This window comes from Eriocheir sinensis, chromosome 1 (genome assembly GCF_024679095.1).
Source record: "Eriocheir sinensis breed Jianghai 21 chromosome 1, ASM2467909v1, whole genome shotgun sequence".
In the NCBI taxonomy this organism is placed as follows: Eukaryota; Metazoa; Arthropoda; class Malacostraca; order Decapoda; family Varunidae; genus Eriocheir; species Eriocheir sinensis.
The window spans coordinates 9,218,367-9,241,814 of NC_066509.1; the positions used below are offsets into that span (position 1 = coordinate 9,218,367).

General features: G+C 44.3%; 1 protein-coding gene across 50 annotated transcripts in view; it reads left to right on the top strand.

Annotated features, from left to right (window-relative positions):
- The window catches only part of LOC126987232 (uncharacterized), a 58,441-nt gene that overhangs the window by 3,609 nt on the left and 31,384 nt on the right, over positions 1–23,448 (top strand). For all 50 annotated transcript variants that reach the window (XM_050844082.1, XM_050844471.1, XM_050846070.1 and 47 more), the window contains exon 2: positions 22,807–22,981. In XM_050844082.1, the coding sequence (XP_050700039.1) occupies positions 22,807–22,981 (175 nt within the window). The remainder of the gene's footprint in view (positions 1–22,806; positions 22,982–23,448) is intronic.

Consider the following 23,448-nt stretch of genomic DNA (forward strand, 5'->3'; position numbering starts at 1 on the left):
TCCTTTTCCCTTCCTCCCATTTCCAAGCAGCACCCCTTCCCCCTCCTTCCTCCTCTCCTTCTCCACTTAAACCTTCCCTTGTGTAGTTTCCTTCCCCCGCGTCGCCTTTCCTTCCTTCGCCTTCAGTATTTCCCCGTCTTTCCCTCATTTGCTACCCCGTTAAGTCGGCGGAAACTCTCGTGCCAGGAACAGGAGCAGCACGTAATATGAGTGAGCGGGAAACCTTTGTAGCACACCGAGACTTGAAAGAAGGCAAAGAGCGATAAAGAAAAATAGTGAGAAAGAAATGTGGAAAAAGAGAATGAAATCAATTGCAACAGTTTTCTTTTCAGAGACACGAAAGAAGGCAATGAAAGAGGAGGAAAGAAAAAAGAAAACGAAAGATCTATAAAGAAAGAGAGAGAAATATATTGCGACAGTTTGTTTTTCGAATTCCTAATAGCTATAAAAGACTCGAAAGAAAGCAAACAAACAAACAAAAGAAGGAAATAAAGCAACAAAAAGAAAAATGGAGAAAAAAAGAATGAATGAATGAAAGAACGGAAAAAAAAGAAAGAAAAATGTATCGCAAGTTCTTTTAGTGTTCTTAATATCCATAACACCTCACAAAAAAGCAAGTTATATCACCAGAGGGTCCAATAAATAACTACATCAATGAGTAAATATATGAATAAAAAGATAAAAATAAAACTCGCTACGTTCCGAGAAGCAAGGCACGTGAAGCACCCTAAACGAGGATTCGAACTCTGCCTCCTCCTTCTTCTCCTCCTCCTCCTCCTCCTCCTCTTCCTCCTCCACCTCACTCCCTGCCTATATTTACGCCGTGACTCAGCTGTGTACACTCCTGCCCCCTCTTACGCCCCCCTCCCTTTCCTTCCCTTCCTGCCTCACGCCCCCCTCAGCTCCCCCCGCATCCCCCCCTGGCCCGCTGCCCGCCCCCCGCCAGGCACGTTCACAAGCTTCCGCCTCTGTCGCCCCCCCTGCCCCTGCTGACTCCCTGACGCTTATTCCTGGTTCTACAACCTTTTCTGACTTCCCCTTAACCCCTCATGACCTACCCTTGCTTCCATGATGGTTATGTCCGACCTTGTGACCTTCTCTGACCTTTCTGTCACGTTAGCAAGGACCATGTAAATCCCTGACGCTCATTTCTAATCCTGCGACCTTCTCTGACCTTCCTGCATGACTTACCCTTGCTTCCGTGACGGTTATTTCAGATCGTGTGACCTTTTCTGCCCTTCTGTTACGCTAGCAATGACCATGTAACTCCCTAACGTTCATTTAAAGTCCTCTGATTATATCCAATTGTGACCTTCCTTAATCAGCTTAGACATTCTCGTAGCATCGTTCGGCTCGCCATGACCTTCCTGTGTCTCCTCAACTTCACCCTGACCCCTGACACTGATGATGGTCAAGTCACCCCTGTCAATCACGCTCGTTTCCCAGGTGTTCATAAAAGGCAAAGGTATGAATGTAAAGGAGAAAAGACCAAAGTTACTCGCCATCCCACCTCATGCCAGTGACCCTCAGCCAGCGACGAGCGGTACAGTCGGCAAAAAAAGTATCGAACATCTACGGGTCGACTGAACGGAATTCGAGCGAAATCGATATAGACATGGTGTTGTGTTGGTCTGCCCATTGGTACGTGCTAACCTAACCAACACAACACAATGCATATAGATTTAACTCGAATTCTATTTAATCGGCCCATGGGTTTTCGATACTTTTTTTGTCGATTGTACATTATAACAAAATATATATCCCTGAAGAGACTCGATATTCTGAGCTCGACAAAATTATTCCACCTATAAAAATAAACATGGAATTCAAATAACAAGAATGCATAAAACAGACGACATAAAGAAATGACACTACATTTATATACTAGAGAAACATGACACATAAAAAAATGTAAATATAATAAAGAATATATTCTAAGCCGCTAGAAATATTCTGAACTTTAAACTACACAGACAACGGAAGACTTTAAAAACATCCTGAGTTGACGATCATAGGTACAAAATGCGTCAATACGTAACACACACACACACACACACACACACACACACACACACACACACACACACACACACACACACACACACACAGTAATATATAACTAAGAATTTACGGAGAGAGAGAGAGAGAGAGAGAGAGAGAGAGAGAGAGAGAGAGAGAGAGAGAGAGAGAGAGAGAGAGAGAGAGAGAGAGAGAGAGAGAGAGAAATATGAAAAAAGAATGAAAAGCGGGAAAAATATAACAAAACTAGAAAATACTAACAAACACAAACATACAAACAAACAAACAAACAAACACAAAAACACGCACACAAAGAACGAATAAAAAAAAAGAAACAAAAATAGAGCAAAAAAACGAGGAAAAAAATACTTGATATGGAAATTCAATCTCGTCGGGGAAAAATCGCCTGAATTACCAAAGCGAAGCAACACGCGTTAGGAAAACTCTCGCAATATTCACGCGATCGATTGCCGGAGTAAACTTGGCGAGTGAGCGGCCAAAACTTCCCGGCACACACCTTTCGGATTCAAATTTTGACACGGAATTCAGGAGCCGCCGACGTCTTCCTGCCTTCTCCGCCGCCCGTTCCTTTCACCTCGCTTCGCTGTCAGTCCCCCCCTCCCTTACTTTACCTGACTTGCCTTCCCTCCCTTTCCATTCGCTGGGTTACCTTTGTCATGTTCTTTACCATCTTTTCCCATCTTCCCTTCCTTTCATTTTGCTGCCTCCCATGTCTTTTACTTCGGTGTCATTTTTCTCTTCCATACTTTACCTGACTTTACCTTCCCTTCGCTTGGCTGCCTTTACCATCTTCTTTACCATCTTTTCCCATCTTCCCTTCCATTCACTTTGCTGCCTCCCATGTCTTTTATTTCGCTGTCAGTCTTCCCCTTCCTCACTTTACCTGGCTCGCCTTCCCTCCCTTTCCCTTCCCTTCGCTGGGCTCTCTTTATCTTCCTTTCTTTCTTGTCTTTCTATTGACTTCGCTGCCTTCCACTTCTTCCACTTCGCTGTCAGTCCTCCCCTAGTATACCTGACTTGCTTTCCCTTCCCTCCCCTTCGCATGCAGTCCTCTCATTACCGCTTTCTTCTCTTTTCTTCCCTTCGCTTCCATTCGTTGCCATTTCTTTCACTTTGCTGTAAGTCATCTCTTACTTTACCCGATTTGCCTTCCTTCTCCTTCCCTTCCTTGGCTACTCATTTCTTCACTCTACTTCTTGCTTTCCTTTCCGCTGTTCCTTCTCCCTCTACCTGTTATTTTTTTCTCTCTCCTTCCCTTCACTGCCTTCATCTCTTCCCTTCGCTGTCCTCTCTTTACCTGCCCCCTCTCTTCCCTTCCATTCCCTTCGCAGACTTCTTTTCCTTTCCCTGTTCTTTTTTTTTCTTTACCTACCCTGCCTTCCCTTCCTTTTCCTTACCTGCCTCCTCTTCCCCACGCTTTCCTTCTTTCCTTATCTGCCTTGCCTTTCTTTCCTTTCCCTGTCATCCCTTCCTTTATCTCCCTTGCCTTTCCTTCCCTTCACTAGATTATCTTCTCTTTGCTGTCCTTCCTTTCTTTACCAGTCTTCCCTTTCCCTCTACTGCCTTTTTTTCCCCTTCCATTCGCTTACTTCTCTTCCCTTATCACTGCCCTTTCCTTTACCTGACTTCCTATCCCCTCCATTGCTTTCCCTTCCCATCTTTTCGTTGCCCTCCTTTCCCTCATCGCTGCCCTCACTTCCTTTATGGTATCTGTCTTCCCATTCTCTTCACTGCTTCCTCTTCCCATCACTTCGTTGCCTTCCCTTCCCTTATCGCTGTCCTTCTTTCCTTTTCTTTTACTCCTATTTCTTTATTCATTGCTTTCCCTTCCCATCACTTCGTTGCCTTCCCTTCCCTTAACGCTGTGCTTTCCTTCGCCTTACCTGTCTCCCCAATCCATCAACTGCTTACCTTCCCATCCCTTCGTTATCCTCCCTTTCCTTCCCTGTTTCCCTTCCAACGATTTTCCATTTCTTCCCTGTCAACGAACGTCATCATAATATTATAAAACATAAACTTATAGCGGGTACATATCACTGGCTTCGTACATTTTCTAGCGGGAAATTCTCTACAGGTTAGCATCAGCATTACGAAGGCAACTACGAACTCACGGATAAAAAGTTACCTACCTTTGTCTGGAAGAAAGCCGGTCGTCGGGACGGCGGCGGTGTTTGTGGTGATGGTGGTGGTGACACTGGCTGGAGGGTCACATGAAGGGCTGCCAAGGTTCAGCCCATCGTGCCCTGCCGTTAAGGCTTGGCTCGACGGCTTACTCCCGAGTCCTCATGTGACCCCCCGGCCAAGAATCTGCTCAGCACCTGAAGTCAATGGCTGAAAAAAAAAAGAAATATAAAATAGGAATGATCACAGATATATAAAAGAAATCCTCGAAATTTTTTTTTTATAAAAAATCAATATAAAACACGAACATTGATCACAGATATTTACATAAAAATAACCTTTCAAAAAAAAAAAATATAAAAAAATATATATATATATATATATATATATATATATATATATATATATATATATATATATATATATATATATATATATATATATAAAACACGAATATTGATCACAGATATATGAAAATACCGCTTTGAAAAATATTAATAAAAAAATAATATATAATACGAACATTGATCACATACACAAAAAAAATATCTGAGAAAATGAATAAAAATAATATAAATTACGAATATTAGTCATAAGAATATAATAAAATATCCCTTTGAGAAAAAATGGATGAAAAATCAATATATAACACGACCATTGATCTCATGAATAAAAAAAAAACTATCCCTTTGATTCACATTCCGCCCCGACACAATCATGCAAAAGGAATTATAAAAATTAGAAATAAAACACCTGCTGTTGGGAGAATGGACACCGCCATTAATAAAGATGACACGCTATTGCCCCTAAAACGACTCATTCCAGCGGGCGGGACTGATTTATTAGCGCGGAGCAGAACAATAAAAAGATGAGTAAATCAAACAAACGCGGCCACTGAGAAAATATATAGTAAATGTCTCTTAATTATCGCTTTTAATTTTTCGTATTATACCCAAACACAAACTCTTCAATACTGGAAAAAATATATATACACTAATGGAGAAGAACGACAATGGAACAGGAATCTAAAGACAAATACAAAAATATCAGTTAAGGTATATGTTAGTTTTAATTTATGTATTCTACCAAAAAACAAAAAACTCTTCAATGATGGAAAAAAATATATATTCTAATGGAGACGAGCGATAATGGAACACAAATCTAAGGACAAATACAAAAATATCAGTTAAGGTATATGTTAGTTTTAATTTATGTGTTCTACCAAAATACGATTAACTGTTCAATGCTGGAAAAGATCTAGAGTAAAGGAAACAGGCGGAAATGCAACATAAATCTATAAACAAATAAATGCGTACAAAACAATCAAAGTTATGCTAAAAGTCTTCATTTTCGCAATTCACCAAAACACAATAATCTCCTCAATGTTGTTAAAAATATATATATGCCAAAGAGACGAGCGGGAATGAAACACGAATCTACAAACAAACAAACACACACAAATCAAATCGTTATGTTAAATGTCGCCCAACAAGTCAACAAACTCCGCCAGAAAACAGGAAATTCTCAAGTGGCGGAAAATTGCGACAAAAACGCGTGGGAAATCCAACGCCCTGATGACTGACGAGCGCGGCGCTTCGGCATTTCAGCGTAAACTGTTTTGTTTGGCCCGGCGCGGAAATACATTCATTGGCGCCGTTTCCAGGACAAAAGTGTGTGTGTTTCGATGTAATTACTGGCACTATAACCCTTTAACTGCATGAAAGAACGTTACGGCCCGGCAATAAAAGGGGCGATAAAATGCCAACTTTTAGCGTGCGAACGAAACACATAAAAGGTCGGGGCGATCGATGCCGTGAAAGAAAATGGGGCGTCAGCTTCCTCGGGTACACCTTTTATGTCCCGGCCTCGGCAAACACGCACTATAACACTAATATTAGCGAGGAAAGCTTCGACTAAGAGCAGGAGACCCTTTATTTTTCGCCTGGCTGCCTGTGAAGGTGGTGGAACAGGGAGAATTTTCCTTGGTGACCTGGCAGAATTTTCCTTGGTAACCTGGGAGAGTTTTCCTTGGCGACCTGGGAGAATTTTCCTAGGTGACCTGGGAGAATTTTCCATGGGGACCCGGCAGAGTTTTCATTGGTGACCTGGCGCGACCTTCCGTGTTGACCTGGATTCTTTTGTTTGTTTGTTTAGTTAACCAGAAAGAACGTCTGACTTCGGTAGAAATTTTACTCCTTGGAAAAGTAGCGTTTTTTCGAGAACTTAGAATTACTGTTTTCCTGTTAACTGGGCGGGGCGGTTTTTTTTTACCACCAGTGCAGATGAACAATCAGATTTGCCATAAGCAAGTGTGGGATATTTCTTTTTCCTCATTACAATAAAACGCCCATACATAAATGAATATATGAATGAATAAGTAAATAAACAAACAAATAAATGTGTAAAAAGAATAGAAAATAAAAAAAACATCAAACAAAATAACAAAAAACAACAAACACACCAATCATTTCACCAAACACACACATCAATGAGAGAGAGAGAGAGAGAGAGAGAGAGAGAGAGAGAGAGAGAGAGAGAGAGAGAGAGAGAGAGAGAGAGAGAGAGAGAGAGAGAGAGAGAGAGAGAGAGAGAGAGAGAGAGAGAGAGAGAGAGAGAGAGAGAGAGAGAGAGAGAGATTAAAGAAAGAAAAAGAAACACGACTCGCCAAGAATAATGTTCCCAATAAAATAAGAATAAAAAAAAATACATTTACCAGTAATTAGTCAAACAGCAAGAGTCTTTCCTGTAATCCTCCGGCTGCCAATCCTAAATAAAAATCAAAGAAACCGAACGAAGCGCGTGGAAAGTGAAGGATTACTATTACAATTATCACCACTAATCCGGCTAATTGGGATCCCTTTGAAAAGTCATAATAACCAACCATTTAATTCTCGGGCAAAATAATGGCGCATGAAAATCCGTCAGGTGGAGAGTTTTGTAGAGAGCAATTGTGCGAGATAAATTTATTGGATTACCTTCATGATTAATGCAACGACTGGGATCGAAAAGTTGTATCCGTGACGCAATTAAAAAACACAGGATTCCGTAAAGCGGCTGATGCCTTTACGCACCTCCAAATGTTGAGCAAATTAAAAGTCGACGAGTATTGGCGACAGCCTGACGCGCTTTGTTCACGACTCACTGGCCGGCGGGGAGCGGCCACTCGGCTGGACAATATGTGCTTAGTTTGGAACCCGTACTGTTTGTCCCCTCACCGCGGCGGGAAAAAGAGCAATACTATTCATACACATTTTTATTGTTATTTTTTACGACAAAATAGGCGGACCAGAGGCAATACACGGTAGGAAAAATAACATGTAACTCAATGCTCCTAGGACATGAGTACAGAAGATGATATTAAGAGTTATCAATTTTTAATAAAGGTGTTTTGATTCTCCCCTCCTAAAAGAGTTGTCATAGAAGGTAGGGAGAGAATATTTTTTTTTTTTTTTTTTTACGTGTACACCTATAACGCCGGTAAGCTTTCTTGAGGGGCCTGGATGGTAGTACGCCCCAGCTCGTCATGGCGCAGGCAAGTGTTTATAGTGGCGCCATCTTCTCTACGAAAGATGGCTGAAAAGGAGTAATACTTTCAATAAATAATTTCACACCTCTGCCACATGCCATTATTGATAGAGAATAGCATTTTTACATATCATAAGGATGTCCTCTTCCCCTTTAGTCCCTACCGTTAGTGACGAAGAAAAATCAACAGTATTCATACATAGCTTCATACAATCTCTGCTCTTTTCCTGCTGATGAAATAAAAGTACAACTGATTATGTATTCATGTCGCTCGTCCTCCACTCCGCCGCTAACGACACAGAGGAACCATGACGCTGCTAACACACACCCTCCGCTTCTTTACCTGTGCTGAAGGAAGGTAAAAGTAACACTAATTAAGAAGTTTTGACACGTCCACTGCTCATCAACCCAACCACTCCCGCACGGCTGCCAGATAAAAACAACCGCTATGCTTCGTTCCAACCACACCCGCCGCTCATCCACGCACCCACCAGGCCTGGCAAGCAAGAAAAAATATATAATAATTACAGAGTTTTAGCACTGTCTACGCTTTGCCATCAGCTGCAACGATGAAAATGTGTATGATGTCCTCGCCAGCGTAATAACTAAGGCCGTAAAGTTGCAGACACCTGGTGGGAAAAGGAGGAAGCACAGGTGAGGTGCCTCGTGCTGATGAAGACATTATTTTCGCTCTTGTAATTTTGGTTATATCGCAATTAAGAAACAAAAATCTGTGACAATGTTAGGAATCAGTATGAACCATATTCTTAACCCCATGGATGTGAATTTCCTACAAGAAGACATCACCAAGCTACAGGAGTGGGACAAAAAGTGGCTACTCCAATTTAGCGAAGAAAAATGTGAAGTCATGCATCTTGGGAGGGGAAATCCAGCATATCAATACCACATGGGAAACACTCGACTACCCACCACAGAGGGACAGAAAGGCCTGGGAGCATATGTTACCAGGCAACCTGTGAAGGCGAAATCCATGCCAATCGCAGCGGACGGGTTAAAACATTTCGGCGCCCAAACTCACATATTTGACAAGGCTTTCGTTGAAGTCTTAGGTATTTTCGGGGGTAGTTTTATGACCCTAGTGGTAGTGTGACCCTTCTTCTATACAATGAACCCTAAAAAAAACTCATTAGAATCCGATTAATCTCCTTTTTGACCTTTAGAAGTAACTGATGTGAGAGGTGGGAGCGTCTGAAAATATCTACCTATGTCTCACAGGTATGGTTATTAAAGATGACTGGAAAATCCTATACGCTGTTGATTATCTATATGCTATGCGTGGCGTAACGTTATAAGCTTGATCTTTTAAATGTTGTGTTATTCATCATCAACAGTAATGTGGCTAATCTGTCTTTTTTGGCCCGTTTTTGAAGATGTGGTTAGTTGATTTTGTTCTTTTTTAATATCCCTTTATATGACCGTGTTTGTAATATGTTGACGTAAATCTGAAAACCCAACACTTCTAGCTAACTCCGTCTCAAAAATGGAATCAAAAAGCCAAACTAGCCATGAGGGATTGCCGTCGGGATGAGGACTTAAGAGATGACGATTACCTACGAGTGTGTGAGGGAGAGGAGGTAATGATGACTGATGACGAGGATGAAGATAAGTAAGTGTTTGGATCATAACTTTTAATAAATATCAATACGACGTTTAAAAAATCAGGCAATAGCATACTCGTTCATCCCAGCGCCGTTTAATCGTGCACGGGGAGAAGACGGACATTTGATTGATCGGGGCGTCTTGCTGCAAACGTAAATAAAAACAGTTGAAGGCGTTGTCAATAAGCTGTCGAGTATGAGTGGCAGGTCTCAACTTCGTAACGATACAGTGACAGGCGTTAATAGTAATGTGGATTGCATCGCGTCCACGTGCCACGATAAAAAGATACCACAAATAAAGAGAAATAATAAACAAAACAGTACAGATAATGAACACCTTCCGACGCGTTACCTGTAGAAGCGTTATTAATTATTTCGATTTAGCCACTCTTCTTGTTTCTGGCCACTCCTTTTTTTTTTACATCAAAGGACAGGGCTCAAGGGCAACAAAAAGAGTACAAATAAAGCCCGCTAATCGCCGCTCCCATAAAAGATAAAAGTAAAGAATAGTCAAAAGAGAGGTCAATTTCGGGTGGAGAGGTGTCTTGATACACTCTTCTTGAAAAAGGTCGCCTGTTTGATTGTACAGGAACAGCGAATAGTGGGGTGTTTTGTGTGTTTTCTCTTTTTATCGCTCGAGATGTTTCGTTTGTCGCAAAAAAAATAATAAGACGTACTGTTAGCTGCGTCTTCACTAGTATCATCAGCGGGCTTGTCAGTAATATCAATGGTATCTAGGTCAGTCTCCCCAGCAGCATTGCGAACATAATCATCAGTATTGTAAACAGTATAGTCGGTAGCTGGAGTGTTACAATATCGATCAGCCGGATTGTTGTATTACGTAGCAGCATCAGCGTAACAATCAACAGTATTGTGATCAGTATAGCCGGATTGTTACCTCGTTAACAGCCCCGGCAGCAATACCTCGAGCAGTCACCGGCGGGCAGCAGCAATAACACTTCCAGGAGTGAGATGGAGGTGAGGGAAGGACCCACGCAACACTACCGACCTGAAACACTCAACACTAACACCCGACACGCAACACCACTGACCTGAGACACTCAACACTGACACCCGACACGCAACACCACTGACCTGAGACACTCAACACTAACACCCGACACGCAACACCACTGACCTGAGACACTCAACACTAACACCCGACACGCAACACCACTGACCTGAAACACTCAACACTAACACCCGACACGCAACACCACTGACCTGAGACACTCAACACTAACACCTGACACGCAACACCACTGACCTGACACTCAACACTAACACCCGACACGCAACACCACTGACCTGAGACACTCAACACTAACACCCGACACGCAACACCACTGACCTGACACTCAACACTAATACCCGACACGCAACACCACTGACCTGAAACACTCAACACTAACACCCGACACGCAACACCACTGACCTGAAACACTCAACACCACTGACCTTCAACACCCAACACCACTGACCTACAACACCCAATACCACTAACACTCAACACCCAACCTCTAATAACAACACTAACCTCCAACATCCAACACTCAACACACTGACCCCCAACACCCAACACCACTGACCACCAACACCCAATATCACTAACACTCAACACCCAACCTCTAATAACACCACTGAACTCCCAACACCCAACAACACTGACACCACTAACCTCCACCACCTCACACCCAACACCCAACACCCTCCTCGCCACTGATTAAGACCCGCGCGTCACCACTGAATATCGTTGTCATACGAAGCAAACACAAGGTAAACGAAATCCTTGCAACACACGAAACTGACGAAAACCCATGAAACACACCCAGTGGAGGAATGTGGATACTTTGAAAATCCTCTATTCGTGTAACATTTGAAACACGAAATAATTGAAATATACGAACGATCGCAATACATGGAACGCGGGATAAGAGAGGATGACGCAACACACGAAGCGCACACACACACACACACACACACACACACACACACACACACACACACAACGTACGTGACTGTAGAGGACACACACAGACTCACACACACACACACTCACGAACATTCCCTCAACACGTCGCTTGGATTAACGCGGTAGTTGCGGGGATCATGTTTCTTAAATGCCCCTCTAAGCGAATTAATGAGAAAAAATCATCACTCACGCAAACCATTTCATAATAAATATCAACGCATTTGTGATCAGTTTAAGCATCATCTATTTTGGGGGGTTTATATCATGGCACAAATTTGGCCCGTTGCTGCTACACGGTAAAGCTACAAATTTGGCCCGTCGCTGCTACCGGGTTAAAATCACGTCATGGAAAAAAATCCGTATATCTTGACCATTCTTTATCTGCACCTTCATTTTCTCTTGCGCATTATTATTATTCTTTATTATTATTACCATTATTTGTCATCGTTGTTGTTTTCCCACGCAATACCACCACCACCATCACCACCAGCATCACGCGCCATCACCGCCGCCGTCACCGTCACCACGCTCACGTCACTCACGGCGCCGCGGTGTAATTTAATCTTTCTCCGTGCCGCGGGAACTTAGGCGAATCATCGTTAGCATAATGAGACCCACAAACGAGGCCCGGGAAGGCGGCGGCGGCACTGGGCGGCCTTATTAACGAGAAAAATTAATGCTCGTTAAGATAACTGTCTGGGGCTAAAAGAAAAAAATAGGAGGTAAAAAATCAAATCCAGTTTCCCGTGAGCGAGGCCGCGCGGAAGGTGCAGTAAAAGTTACATAAATATAACACACTCTTGAAAGCTGGAATTCATTGCGGGAGCTCATTTCACTCGGACGAAAAATAAGTCTAATTACACCTTTACAGCCCAAGAATGGTAATGAGCTCAGGCTTTTTTTTTCTAGCAGGAGGTACTTCGCGAGATTTGTTTTCTGCCCATTGCTTTCTAGAACCTCAATACGACGCCAGACAATGTAGCACGCGGAGAAACTTGTATTAGATATTTAAAACATAAATAGAATAATCCGTTTACAACTTGGTCAAATCGAGAGTGAGAGACATACAGACAGACAGAGACAGACAGACAGTAACAGACAGACAGACAGTAACAGACAGACAGACGGACAGACAGACAGACAGACAGACAGACAGACAGACAGACAAATACAGATAGACAGACAGACAGACAGAGTAGGACAGACAAAATAAGACAGTCCCAGACAACCATACAAACACACACACGAAAACTATAAATAGATAAATGAGTAAATAGAATAAATAAATAAATAACAAATAGGCAGAGACAATCTCCCCCTGAACCGCAGCGTTAAATCAATCACACCACTCATAAAATACTAAGAAAAAAAGAAAAATGAAGAAAACAACGCCCATAAAAACTGCAAATCACCGAAACACGAACAATCTTAAAATCTTAAAACACTCTGCAAGAAAAAAATATATACGAATAAAAATATTTCACCCTAGCAAGAACGCCATAAAAATATATTGAAGGTCATACCACCGAGGGAATGTGTGGAAAGGGAAGGGAAGGGAAGGGACAGTGAGGGAAGGGAAGGGAAGGGAAGGGACAGTGAGGGAAGGGAAGGGAAGGGACAGTGAGGGAAGGGATGGGAAGGGACTGTAAGGGAAGGAAAGGAAGGGAATTAAAGGAAAGGAAAGGAAAAAAATGGAGGAAAGGGAAGAGAAAGGGAAGGAAAGGGAAGAGAAAGGAGGAAAAGGAAAGGAAAAGGAAAGAGAGGCAAGAAAAGTGAAAGAAATAATAGAAAAGAAAGATAAGAAAAAACGAAGAAAAAAAGAGGGCATCAGGTTAGGAGAAGGGATGGAGAGGAAAAAGATAAAAACGGAGAAAAGAGAATGAAAGCAAAAACAAAATACTATTAAAGGAGGCCAAGGAGAGGAAAGAAAACGCAATGCAAGCAAGACAAAGGAACAGAGGAGAGACAAAGAAAACGGGGGTGAGGGGGTAACAGCAGCAGCAGCAACAACAACAGACCTTGAGCGGCCGTCACGAGGGACCGTAAAAGACACGTGTGATGGCCGAAGCTTTACGGCTGTCAGACACTCGCTCATATCACCTTCCTCCAAGACCTTACGACGTGTGCAATTTTCCTCCTCCTCCTCCTCTTGCTCCTCCTCTTGCTCGTCCTCATCATTCTCATTCTTTTCTTCCACCTCTTCTTTCTCCTGCCTAGCTACATGAAACTGAAGAAGAATGATAAAAAATAAAGACAAAAAAATGGTTGGGTTATGAGGGAAACTGAGGAAAGGTTGACACTAATATTTCGCGTTTACTCCTCCTCCTCCTCCTCCTCCTCCTCCTCCTCCTCCTCCTCCTCCTCCTCCTCCTCCTCCTCCTCCTCTTCCTCGTCCTCTTCCTCTTCTTCTTTTTCCCTCCTAGTTCCATGAGACTGCAGAAGAATGAATGATGAAAGAAGGCTGACTGGGTTATTGCGAGAGGCTAACTCTTCTACACATACACGACCACTCCTCCACCTCCTCCTCTTCCACCTCTCCCCAACAAACACAAAAATAACAAAACAGAATAAAATATAATATACTAAAATAAACTAGAACTAATGAAATAAAACAAATAGAATACAGATAAAAAAGAAAACGAAAACTTAAATAAATCAATAAGCTAAAATAAATTAATATACTAAACTAAATAAATATAATAAAGAAATAAATGAAATAAAATGGCAAATATTAATGCAAAATATATGAAGTACGAGCGTGAATTGAAGTTAAAGGCACGTCCTATCCCTAGTCCAGCGACCCCCGTGACGTCAGCGTGAGCGAGGCTTCGGGGCCGCGGCGCATTGATCCTTAAACCTCATGAAGTCAACGTGAACATGAGGCAGCTTGCGATTTAACCCTCGAGGAAGACCATGGAATTAATAGACTAACGAGCTCTATCATTGTTTCCTCTTTTTTTCAACTTGGGAGGAAGGGGTGGTGGTGTGAAGGGAAGACGGGAAGGGTGGAAGGGAGGGGTGAAGGGAGGAATGGAGGGGTGCTGTGATATGAAGGTAGGAAGAGAAATGGGACTGAGCTGTATAGGGGGTCGTGGTAAGGGGCGGGGGCGCTATTTCCCGGAACGTTGTGTCTATCTTCTTGCTTCTTGGAATTCTGACCAAAAAAGGAAAACTCAAAATTAACCCGGTACTAGCGACGGGTTTAATTTGTGGCTTTACCATGTACCAGCGACGGGCTATGTGTTTGCCATGATATAAACCCCCCAAAATAGGTGATGCATAAACTGATCACAAATGCGTTGATATATATTATGAAATGGTTTGCGTGAGTGATTTTTTCTCATTTTCTCGCTTAGAGGGGCCTTAAAGAAACGTAATACCAGTAGCTACCGGGTTAATAATAACAATACGAATACTACTACTACTAATAATAATAATAACAATAGGACTAAACGTGTACCACTATCCAACCTTCTCTCTACGCCCGTACTCATCTCGCACGCGTCTTTCCATCTGTCCCTCACTGCCACCCTCACCACATGACCCAATTTCCTGCAGCCTTTCATTAGCCCTTCCTAAGCACCTGTAACCCGTTTCAACACGCCCTCGGCCCACCCTAACCCAGTGTGACGCAGCTCGAGCCCTGTGACGCCCCGGGAGAGCGGGACAAACGAGACTAGTACACGCTCGGCCTTAACAAGATTAACCTCCTTCCTCACAGAGACGACTGAGGATGCTGCCGCCACTGTGCTCCCTTTAGTGCCGCTCTCTTAAGTGCTGCCTCGGCGCCGCCTAACAACCCGGCGACTCCAACCAAATGTAGGCAATGCACAACGACTTAATACATTTACAGCGCCGGTAACGCACTTGGAGGGACCTGAAGTGGAAGACTGGGATGACATTGCTGGGAGTTTCGAAAGGGAGGGAGCACAGATTTCTTTCCTTCCGTGTCTATATCTGTATTTTTTCTACTTTGATATGAAGGCAATGAGGTTGAGCAGAGAATTCTTTCCTTTCGAATCCACCTTTTTTTTTCTATTTCAGTGTAAGGTCATTATTGTTTTTGTTTTTTTACGCACTTGCACGGTCTCCTCTGTTCTAAAAAAAAAAAAAGAGGGCAATAAGTAAGTAGAAAGTAAGTTGAAAGAGTTTGGAATCTCTCTCTCTCTCTCTCTCTCTCTCTCTCTCTCTCTCTCTCTCTCTCTCTCTCTCACACACACACACACACACACTGGAACTCATCATACACAAAAGCGACTCTGCAATACTTCACTCGCATGCAGCATCATAACAAGCAACGGGCGGCCCATCCCAGGGAGGAGAGAGATCTTAGAGAGCAACGAATGCATCTATCGGCTCAAAACAGTCTGGCAATAAAGGAGATTCATGGGAGCATCGAGAGGGCGCGGAAATTGGCGGCGAGACGAGGAGGGAACAGGCGAGGAGAAGGAAGTGTTGAGTTGTGAAGGGAATAAACGGTGTCTGTGTGTGTGTGTGTGTGTGTGTGTGTGTGTGTGTGTGTCCGGATCCCATACTGAAAGGCTTCTGGATCATGAACGCTACACTAAAAAGCTTAGGTCGGTATTATAAGATACTTTCGCTTCTCACATCAGCTATTTCTAAAGGTCAAAGAGGGGGTCAGTCAGGTTCTAATGAGTGTTTCTTTAGGTTCACGGTACAGAAGAAGGGTCACACTACCACCAGGGTCATAAAACTACTCCTGGAAATGCCCACAACTCCTACGAAAGCCTTGTCAAAAATGTGTTCTTGGGCAGCGAAGTGTCTCATAATACGACCCTTTTTAATATCCTGATCAGAGTCCAAACGATCTCAGTCCGCCCTAACAACCCGGCGACTCCAACCAAATGTAGGCAATGCACAACGACTTAATACATTTACAGCGCCGGTAACGCACTTGGAGGGACCTGGAGTGGGAGACAGGGATGACATTGCTGGGAGTTTCGAAAGGGAGGGAGCACAGATTTCTTTCCTTCCGTGTCTATATCTGTATTTTTCTACTTTGATATGAAGGCAATGAGGCTGAGCAGAGAATTTTTTCCTTTCGAATGCATAAGGTGAGGATGGAAGGTCCGGGAACTATCTTTTATGGGCGTATATTCTGCTGACGACACAAAAAAACATCCTCCAACCTCCAACGGGACCCTGGATGACCAAAACACCCTTGTTATGAGGAAAGAACCCAGACTAAATATAGGCCTTAAGAATCTAAACATGTCACCTTGGTAAAGAAGGCGCCTAAGTCATTATTTTCTACTTTTCAGGAAATCATAAAAGAACTGTCATTATCACATTTGTCTTAAGATTTAGGCAGGAATGAAAAGGCCAATTCTAAAACACTCAGATCCTGAATGACGAAGGCAACTATACAAAAACGGGCGTCACATGTTGAAAAATTGATGTAGACAAAAACCTGGAAATCTCTGAAAAATGACTTAGGCGATTCTTTTATGAGGGTGACGATATATTTTCTATTGTCAATTTTTCTTATTTGTCACAGTCGGCAGAAACAAATTTAGTGACATACAAATACAGTATAGAGTAGAACTGATCACAGATGGAAATCCTAAGTAACAGAGTGTCATCCCGGGTGCTGTGGAAGTCAGAGCAGACGAAGGATCAGGTGTTAAGAGCATTTGCCAAAGTAAGATGAAGTACACTAACAATACAAGGAAGTGGAAGACGTTGGGAAAGGCCTATAAACCGCAGTATACTAGTAATGGTTGCTGATGATGATAATGATTACACGTGGCTCACCTGTGCTCACTAGTTTTGTATGCAGATGCCCCACCTTTCGCTCTTTGGAGAGTTAAAAGGCGTAAAACAAAGTAAATGTCAATGGCACCCGTGGGAGGTTCGATTCAAAGGGCGCTGGGTGAGGCGTTGAAAAAAGTTGGAAAGTTTCGTTTAGTCGGAGCAACATCTGTGGTTATATGCCGGAGAGAGACAGAAGGGGAAGGGCGTGGGCGAAGGGGAGGAGGGCGGTGGGGGGGAAGCCTACGCCATCAGGTAACCCGCAAGCCCCCGAGGAGAGGTGACAAAGGCCAATACCCCAGGGTGTGTGCGGGGATGGGGGGTGGGGGGGGGGGGGAAGTAAGGAATTTAAGGTTATAGAGCAATGATAGTATAGCAATTCGCTCTCGCTCTCTCTCTCTCTCTCTCTCTCTCTCTCTCTCTCTCTCAATCAGAGTGGAATCGAAGTCAACGCAGAACTAAATGTGGATGTTAGTTTATGTGCAAGTTCAAGGTTGTGTGTGTGTGTGTGTGTGTGTGTGTGTGTGTGTGTGTGTGTGTGTGTGTGTGTGTGTACATCAAAAGGAACTCGACACACATGTATACCCTTGATGTCCAATACTCGTGTACATGTAAACACAATAAGTTACACACACTTATACACGCACACATGCACACACACGCCATCTTGACAGTAAATAAATGAAAAGTTAATAATAAAGAAAATAATAAGAATATCAACGCAGAAATCTTACGTGAATTGAGAATATACGATACGGAAAGGGTAGCAAAGCGGAGGCAATAAAAACGAAGAGGAAATAGAAAAAATAGCGGAGATAACGAAAAGTTGGAAAGTTTCGTGTAGTCGGCGCAACATCTGTGGTCATATGCCGGAGAGAGACAGAAGGGGGAAGGAATTATAGGAGAAGGGAACAGACCCCAGGAGACGGGACACAACCCCCGATTAATACCTGGTACCCATTCACTGCTGGGCGGAGATAACGAAGAAAATTTGAAAGAATATTTAGTTATGAGGAGAGATGGAAAGGTAAAACGAAAAAAAAAATATAAAGAAATGAGAATGAACGCAACAATAACAAAAGCTAAGAAAACAAAAACTCACATACAAAACTCCCACTACGTACTACACTGTCCATCATCAAGCCAAACTCTTCAAGCAATAAACATCAAAACCAGCAGGAAAGCAGAACTTGATCACGAGGACATAAAAGGCGAGAAAGAGCTTCCAACATTGTCTTCGAATAAGCTAATTTGATCGGGAGGTACGGCGTCTCGTGTGGTGGGGAGGGGGGAAAGGGGAGGGGAAGGCAGAGGAAGCGACGGGGAAAGATAGTAGGGGACTGTTGTAGGGGGGGGGGACGGCGGAGGGAGGCGGAGGAGGTAATAGGTGGGAAGGAAGAAGGAGGGAGGAAAGGTGGATAGAAGGGAAGGTGGAAGGGGAGGGAGGCAGGGGAGAGAGGCGTGGAGAGTTGTAGGGAAGGAGCAGGGGATGGAGCCAGGGAGGGATTGCAAAGGGGAGGGTGGTAGGGGAGTGGTGGGGAGTTATAGGGGGGAGCGAGGGAGGACAGCAGGGGAGGGAGGCGTGGAGAGTTGTAGGCAGGGGAGGCAGAGGGTACACGAGGCAGAATCCGTAGCTACTCTATACTATTATTGGAAACCTCGGCTGCCCTAAAACTACTATACCCCTCTCTCTCTCTCTCTCTCTCTCTCTCTCTCTCTCTCTCTCTCTCTCTCTCTCTCTGTACACTCCCTATACTTCCTCCCTTACGCCCTCCCGTACACACTCCCTATACTTCCTCCCTTACACACTATCTTCCATAATGGTCATAAATAGTTGCTGGAGCTTTGAATATACTCCTAACTCTCCCTTTTCCTTTTATGAGTCTCGTCTCCCTCTTAACTAGGCCCTTCACATCCCTCTAGCTTCTCATTATCATTCATTATCGCCCTTATTGGCAAGATTCGTGTATGTATGTTTTCCCTCTCGTAACATAGGTGGCGTAATGTTCTATAGCGTGTTAGGGGTAATTGGTTACTTGGGATTCGAGCCCTGGTGTTGTGGGTGTGTCTTAAGTAAGGGTTGAAGTCGCGCACAGCTGTTACCGGGATGATAGTTTGATGGTAGCCTAGATAAGAAACTATCCTCTCATGTCTATGTATACTCTGTTCTACTTGGCTTCAATACTCTCTCTCTCTCTCTCTCTCTCTCTCTCTCTCTCTCTCTCTCTCTCTCTCTCTCTCTCTCTCTCTCTCTTTCTGAAATATATCTCTCAACCTCTCAAATATATCTCTCAACCTCTCAAATATATCTCTCAACCTATCTGATCTCCCCCTTCATTCCCCCCTCATAAATAGTTGGCGCCGGTTCACCTCTTTGCTCGGAGTTAGTGCGTGGGCGTGGGACCCTGGCGTGTGCGTTTTTTTTTTTTTTACACACACACACACACACACACACACACACACACACACAGTTGCCAAGTAAACATTAAATAGTATATACTTTGTCTTCGCTGCTACAATTTACTACTAACAACTGTGTGTGTGTGTGTGTGTGTGTGTGTGTGTGTGTGTGTGTGTGACATCCATATACAGCCCCCAACCTCCAGTGTTCGATAATCCAAGTCATCATGCAAACAGCTACAATAAACTGAACGACACTGATAGCATCCGAAGCGTGTCTCGAGTCTTGATTCAAACCCACACCTGGCGTCAAGGTCACCCCGCTCCGCGCCGCCACAGCCGGGCAAGCCAGTCAATAGACCTCTCTTTAATGTACACTAAAAACAAATATGTTAGACACATGCTACATATCTTGCCCTTGCCAAAAATAAGAGGAAAGGGAGGAAAACAGCCGCGCGGCAACACTCACCAGCGGGACGCGGGAGAGGAATGGCGGGAATATGGCGGAAGAGGAATCGCTTAATATATTATCACTCAGTCCATCGACACAGTCTCCTGAGCCTCCACCCTCGCCGTCCATCCTTCGTCAAGTCACTATCAAGAACGCAACACTTAGATGCAACAATACAATAAAACGTTAACCTCGGCAGGTGGCCCGCTGACCACCCGGCGAGGATGACCGACGCGCACACGTGGACACTGCACGGGGAGCAGTGAGGCACATGCGCATGATGCGCCGCTGCGCAGAGGCCCTGGGAGTCCATGCCTTCCAGCGCACCTCGCGGTATCCCGCTTTTCTGATTGGCTGCTCATGCTAATTATATATATATATATATATATATATATATATATATATATATATATATATATATCTATATATATATATATATATTTACTGTTTCACCATGAGTTGGCAATACTGACAATTGATCCCCACGCGGGTGTCACAGAGATGTCGTTAATATCACCGCCCCGTGATAAATACTGTTACCTTTATAATGACACCACAGTCACCATACTGCTCTTTTTATTGTCATTAAATAGTGATGTATTGGTAATGGTCGACAAAAGAGTTTTTTTATCATCATTCTCACGTAAATGTTTCATTGGTCGCTGACAAACAAGCAGTTGATCTGTCCTGAAGTTTAATGAGCCAGGCGGCTGTCACTAAAACACGAACACTTCGCGACTACACTGGGCGCGGCAGCACGAGCACGGCGGCCCAGACACCACTGGAAATAAGTTGGCTATCACGTAGCCTCGCCTATTACGTGTTTTCCTATATCACGTCTTGCTATGTACTATATTGTGTATATAAAAGTGATGACAGGCGTATGAATGTACATACAATGATGTGGTGAATACTTTTGCTAGATAGACGCAGTACGTTTTTGAAAAAGCAGCATGTGTGTGGAAAAGCAGGATCTCCTCCACCTTCCACTCCTTACCATTCGGGAGGACGGGTGGAGGGAAGTATGTGGGGAAAACTACGACCTTCTGTCTGAGATAATTGTTTGCATGGAGGGACACTCATGCACAAGCTTATATGAAAACGCGGCCCGCACAGACTGGCCTGCAAGAATATAATAATAAAAAGATTGACAATATTACTATTCCTATTATTTTCCCCTCGTGTGCGTGTGAATTCTGGCTCGCGTATCTCATTACTGCATTACCATCCCGGCTCGTTTTATTCCCCTCCATCTCGTAACCCAGCACCTGAGCGTTCCTACTCCCCTGCCATCCCTCGGGCCGCATACCAGGAATACGGACGATTGGGAATATTCCTTGCTGCGTTCCATGAATATTTTCCCCCAGCCAGCAGGAATCTTGCTCTGAGTGACGGCTGTCCTCAGCAGTGAGTCAGAAACGCTAGCAGGCAACCCACGAGGATGAGGAAGGAAAATGAGGGAGATGGAGGGATAGGGAAGGAAATGACGAGACGAGAGGAAGTTGTGAGATAAAATTAGGGAGGAGTGGAGGATAAGATATTAGGGGGGAGAAGGAGGAGACGGAGAGGGAAATGAGGGAGATGGAGGGATAGGGAAGGAAATGACGAGAAGAGAGGAAGTTGTGAGATAAAATTAGGGAGGAGTGGAGGATAAGGTATTAGGGGGGAGAAGGAGGAGACGGAGAAGAGGGAAATGAGGGAGCTGTAGAGAGATAAGGAAGCGGTGGAGAAGAAAGGGGTCAGGGGTTCAGGAGGTTAAAGAGAGGTGGAATGGTGATGAAGTGCTTGGAGTGTGAAGAGAATTGGCCAAAGAGGATTGCAGAGGTGAGGGGCTTGTTGAAGGATGGGGGGGAGGGGGGGCGAGATAAAAAAAAATAGGGGCACTACGGGATGATAGCCGAGTTAAGATTGGTGAAGTGAGATGAGGAGTGTTTTAGGGCTTGACGAAGTGGTGGTTTGGAAGGGAACGAGAGGATGGTAGGAGAGGGTGGAGGGGGAGGCAAGGGGGAGGGGAGTAGGAGGAAGGGGAGAGGAGAGGGTGAGGGTGGAGAGAGAGAGAGAGAGAGAGAGAGAGAGAGAGAGAGAGAGAGAGAGAGAGAGAGAGAGAGGAGGGGGTCGAGGGGTAGAGGAAGGGGTGGAGGGGGAGAGGAGAGGTAGAGAAGGGAGAGGAGGGAGTGGAGAGGGAGAGGAAGGGGGAGGGGGTGATACGCGGGAGGTTAACAAGACAAGGAATTTCTAACAAACCTGAAGGGGAGAGAGAATGGGGAGTAAATAATGTATTCCTCTGCACTCCTCTCCCCCCCACCATCCTCACCCTTCTCCCTGTTACCCTCATAGCCTCATCCCGTCTCCCATTTCTCCCTATTATCAACATCTTCCTCACATTCCTCTATTTACTCCCATTTCCCTCTGATTCACTGTCAAGGGGAAGGCTATGCAGGTCACCAGTACGCCCCAAATCCCTCCCTTCCCCTTACCTAATGGAAGTGTTGGGATTAAGAATACACAGCCACTCCCTTCCTCCATTCTTTTTTCCTTCAACCTCTCGAAAGATGAAATATAAAGCAGTCCTCTTACCTCCATACCTCTCTCTCTCAATAAGGTCAAAACAGTCGCCCTTTTACCTCCCGTGGATAACAAAAGGAGCAAGACACCCACCTTTAGGCTCTACCATTCCCATTCCCAAACGCTTCCTCCACCCACACAGGCACTTACCCCTCATCCCACTCCAGTATTCATTCACCCTTTTAAACACTCACCCCCATCCTACCCACTCAAACACTCCCCTCCTCCGTCATAGCCCCCCACTCATGCACTCACCCTCCTCTCATACCACCCACTCGAGCACTCCCTCTCCCCCTCATATCCCCACTCAGGCACTCACCCCCCTCCCGTCTCCCCCACAGAGACTGCCTCCTTCACCCGTGCCAGGAGTGCCGCGTCGTGTGGTACTGCAGCAAGAAGTGCGAGGAGGAAGCCCAGGCGTGGCACCGCCTGGAGTGCCCCGCCCTTAAGAGGAGGCTGCACAACCTGCCGCCGGACTTCGTGAGGCTCCTGGCCAGAGTGATCCTGAGGCTCAGGGTGAGCACGCTGTGCTCAACATGATTAAGGAAAAAAGGAGATACACGCAGATTTGCAGAGTAACTTTAGGACATTGCAAACATTTAGAGGGATGCTTATAACTAGGGCGGCAGGGAGGGAAAAGAAAAAAAAGGGATATACACAGATTCGTAGAGTAACTTTAGGACATTGCAAACATTTAGAGAGCTGCTTTTAATTTAGGAAGTCAGGGAGGGAAAAGGAGACGAAAGGGATATGCAGATTCACAGAGTAAGTTCAGGACACGAGTCACTGACCATAGAGCTGCTCATCACTTAGTGACACAAGGACGACTAAAGACACAAACTGACCTATGATGCAAGCAGATTTACTGAGTAACTTTAGATGTACAGAGAGATACAGAGGGCTATCCTGGGCTACTTGCGGCTACACGGAGTTGAGGAGAGAAACAATTGGCTGCTTGAAAGAGTAAAAGCCAATACAAAGAC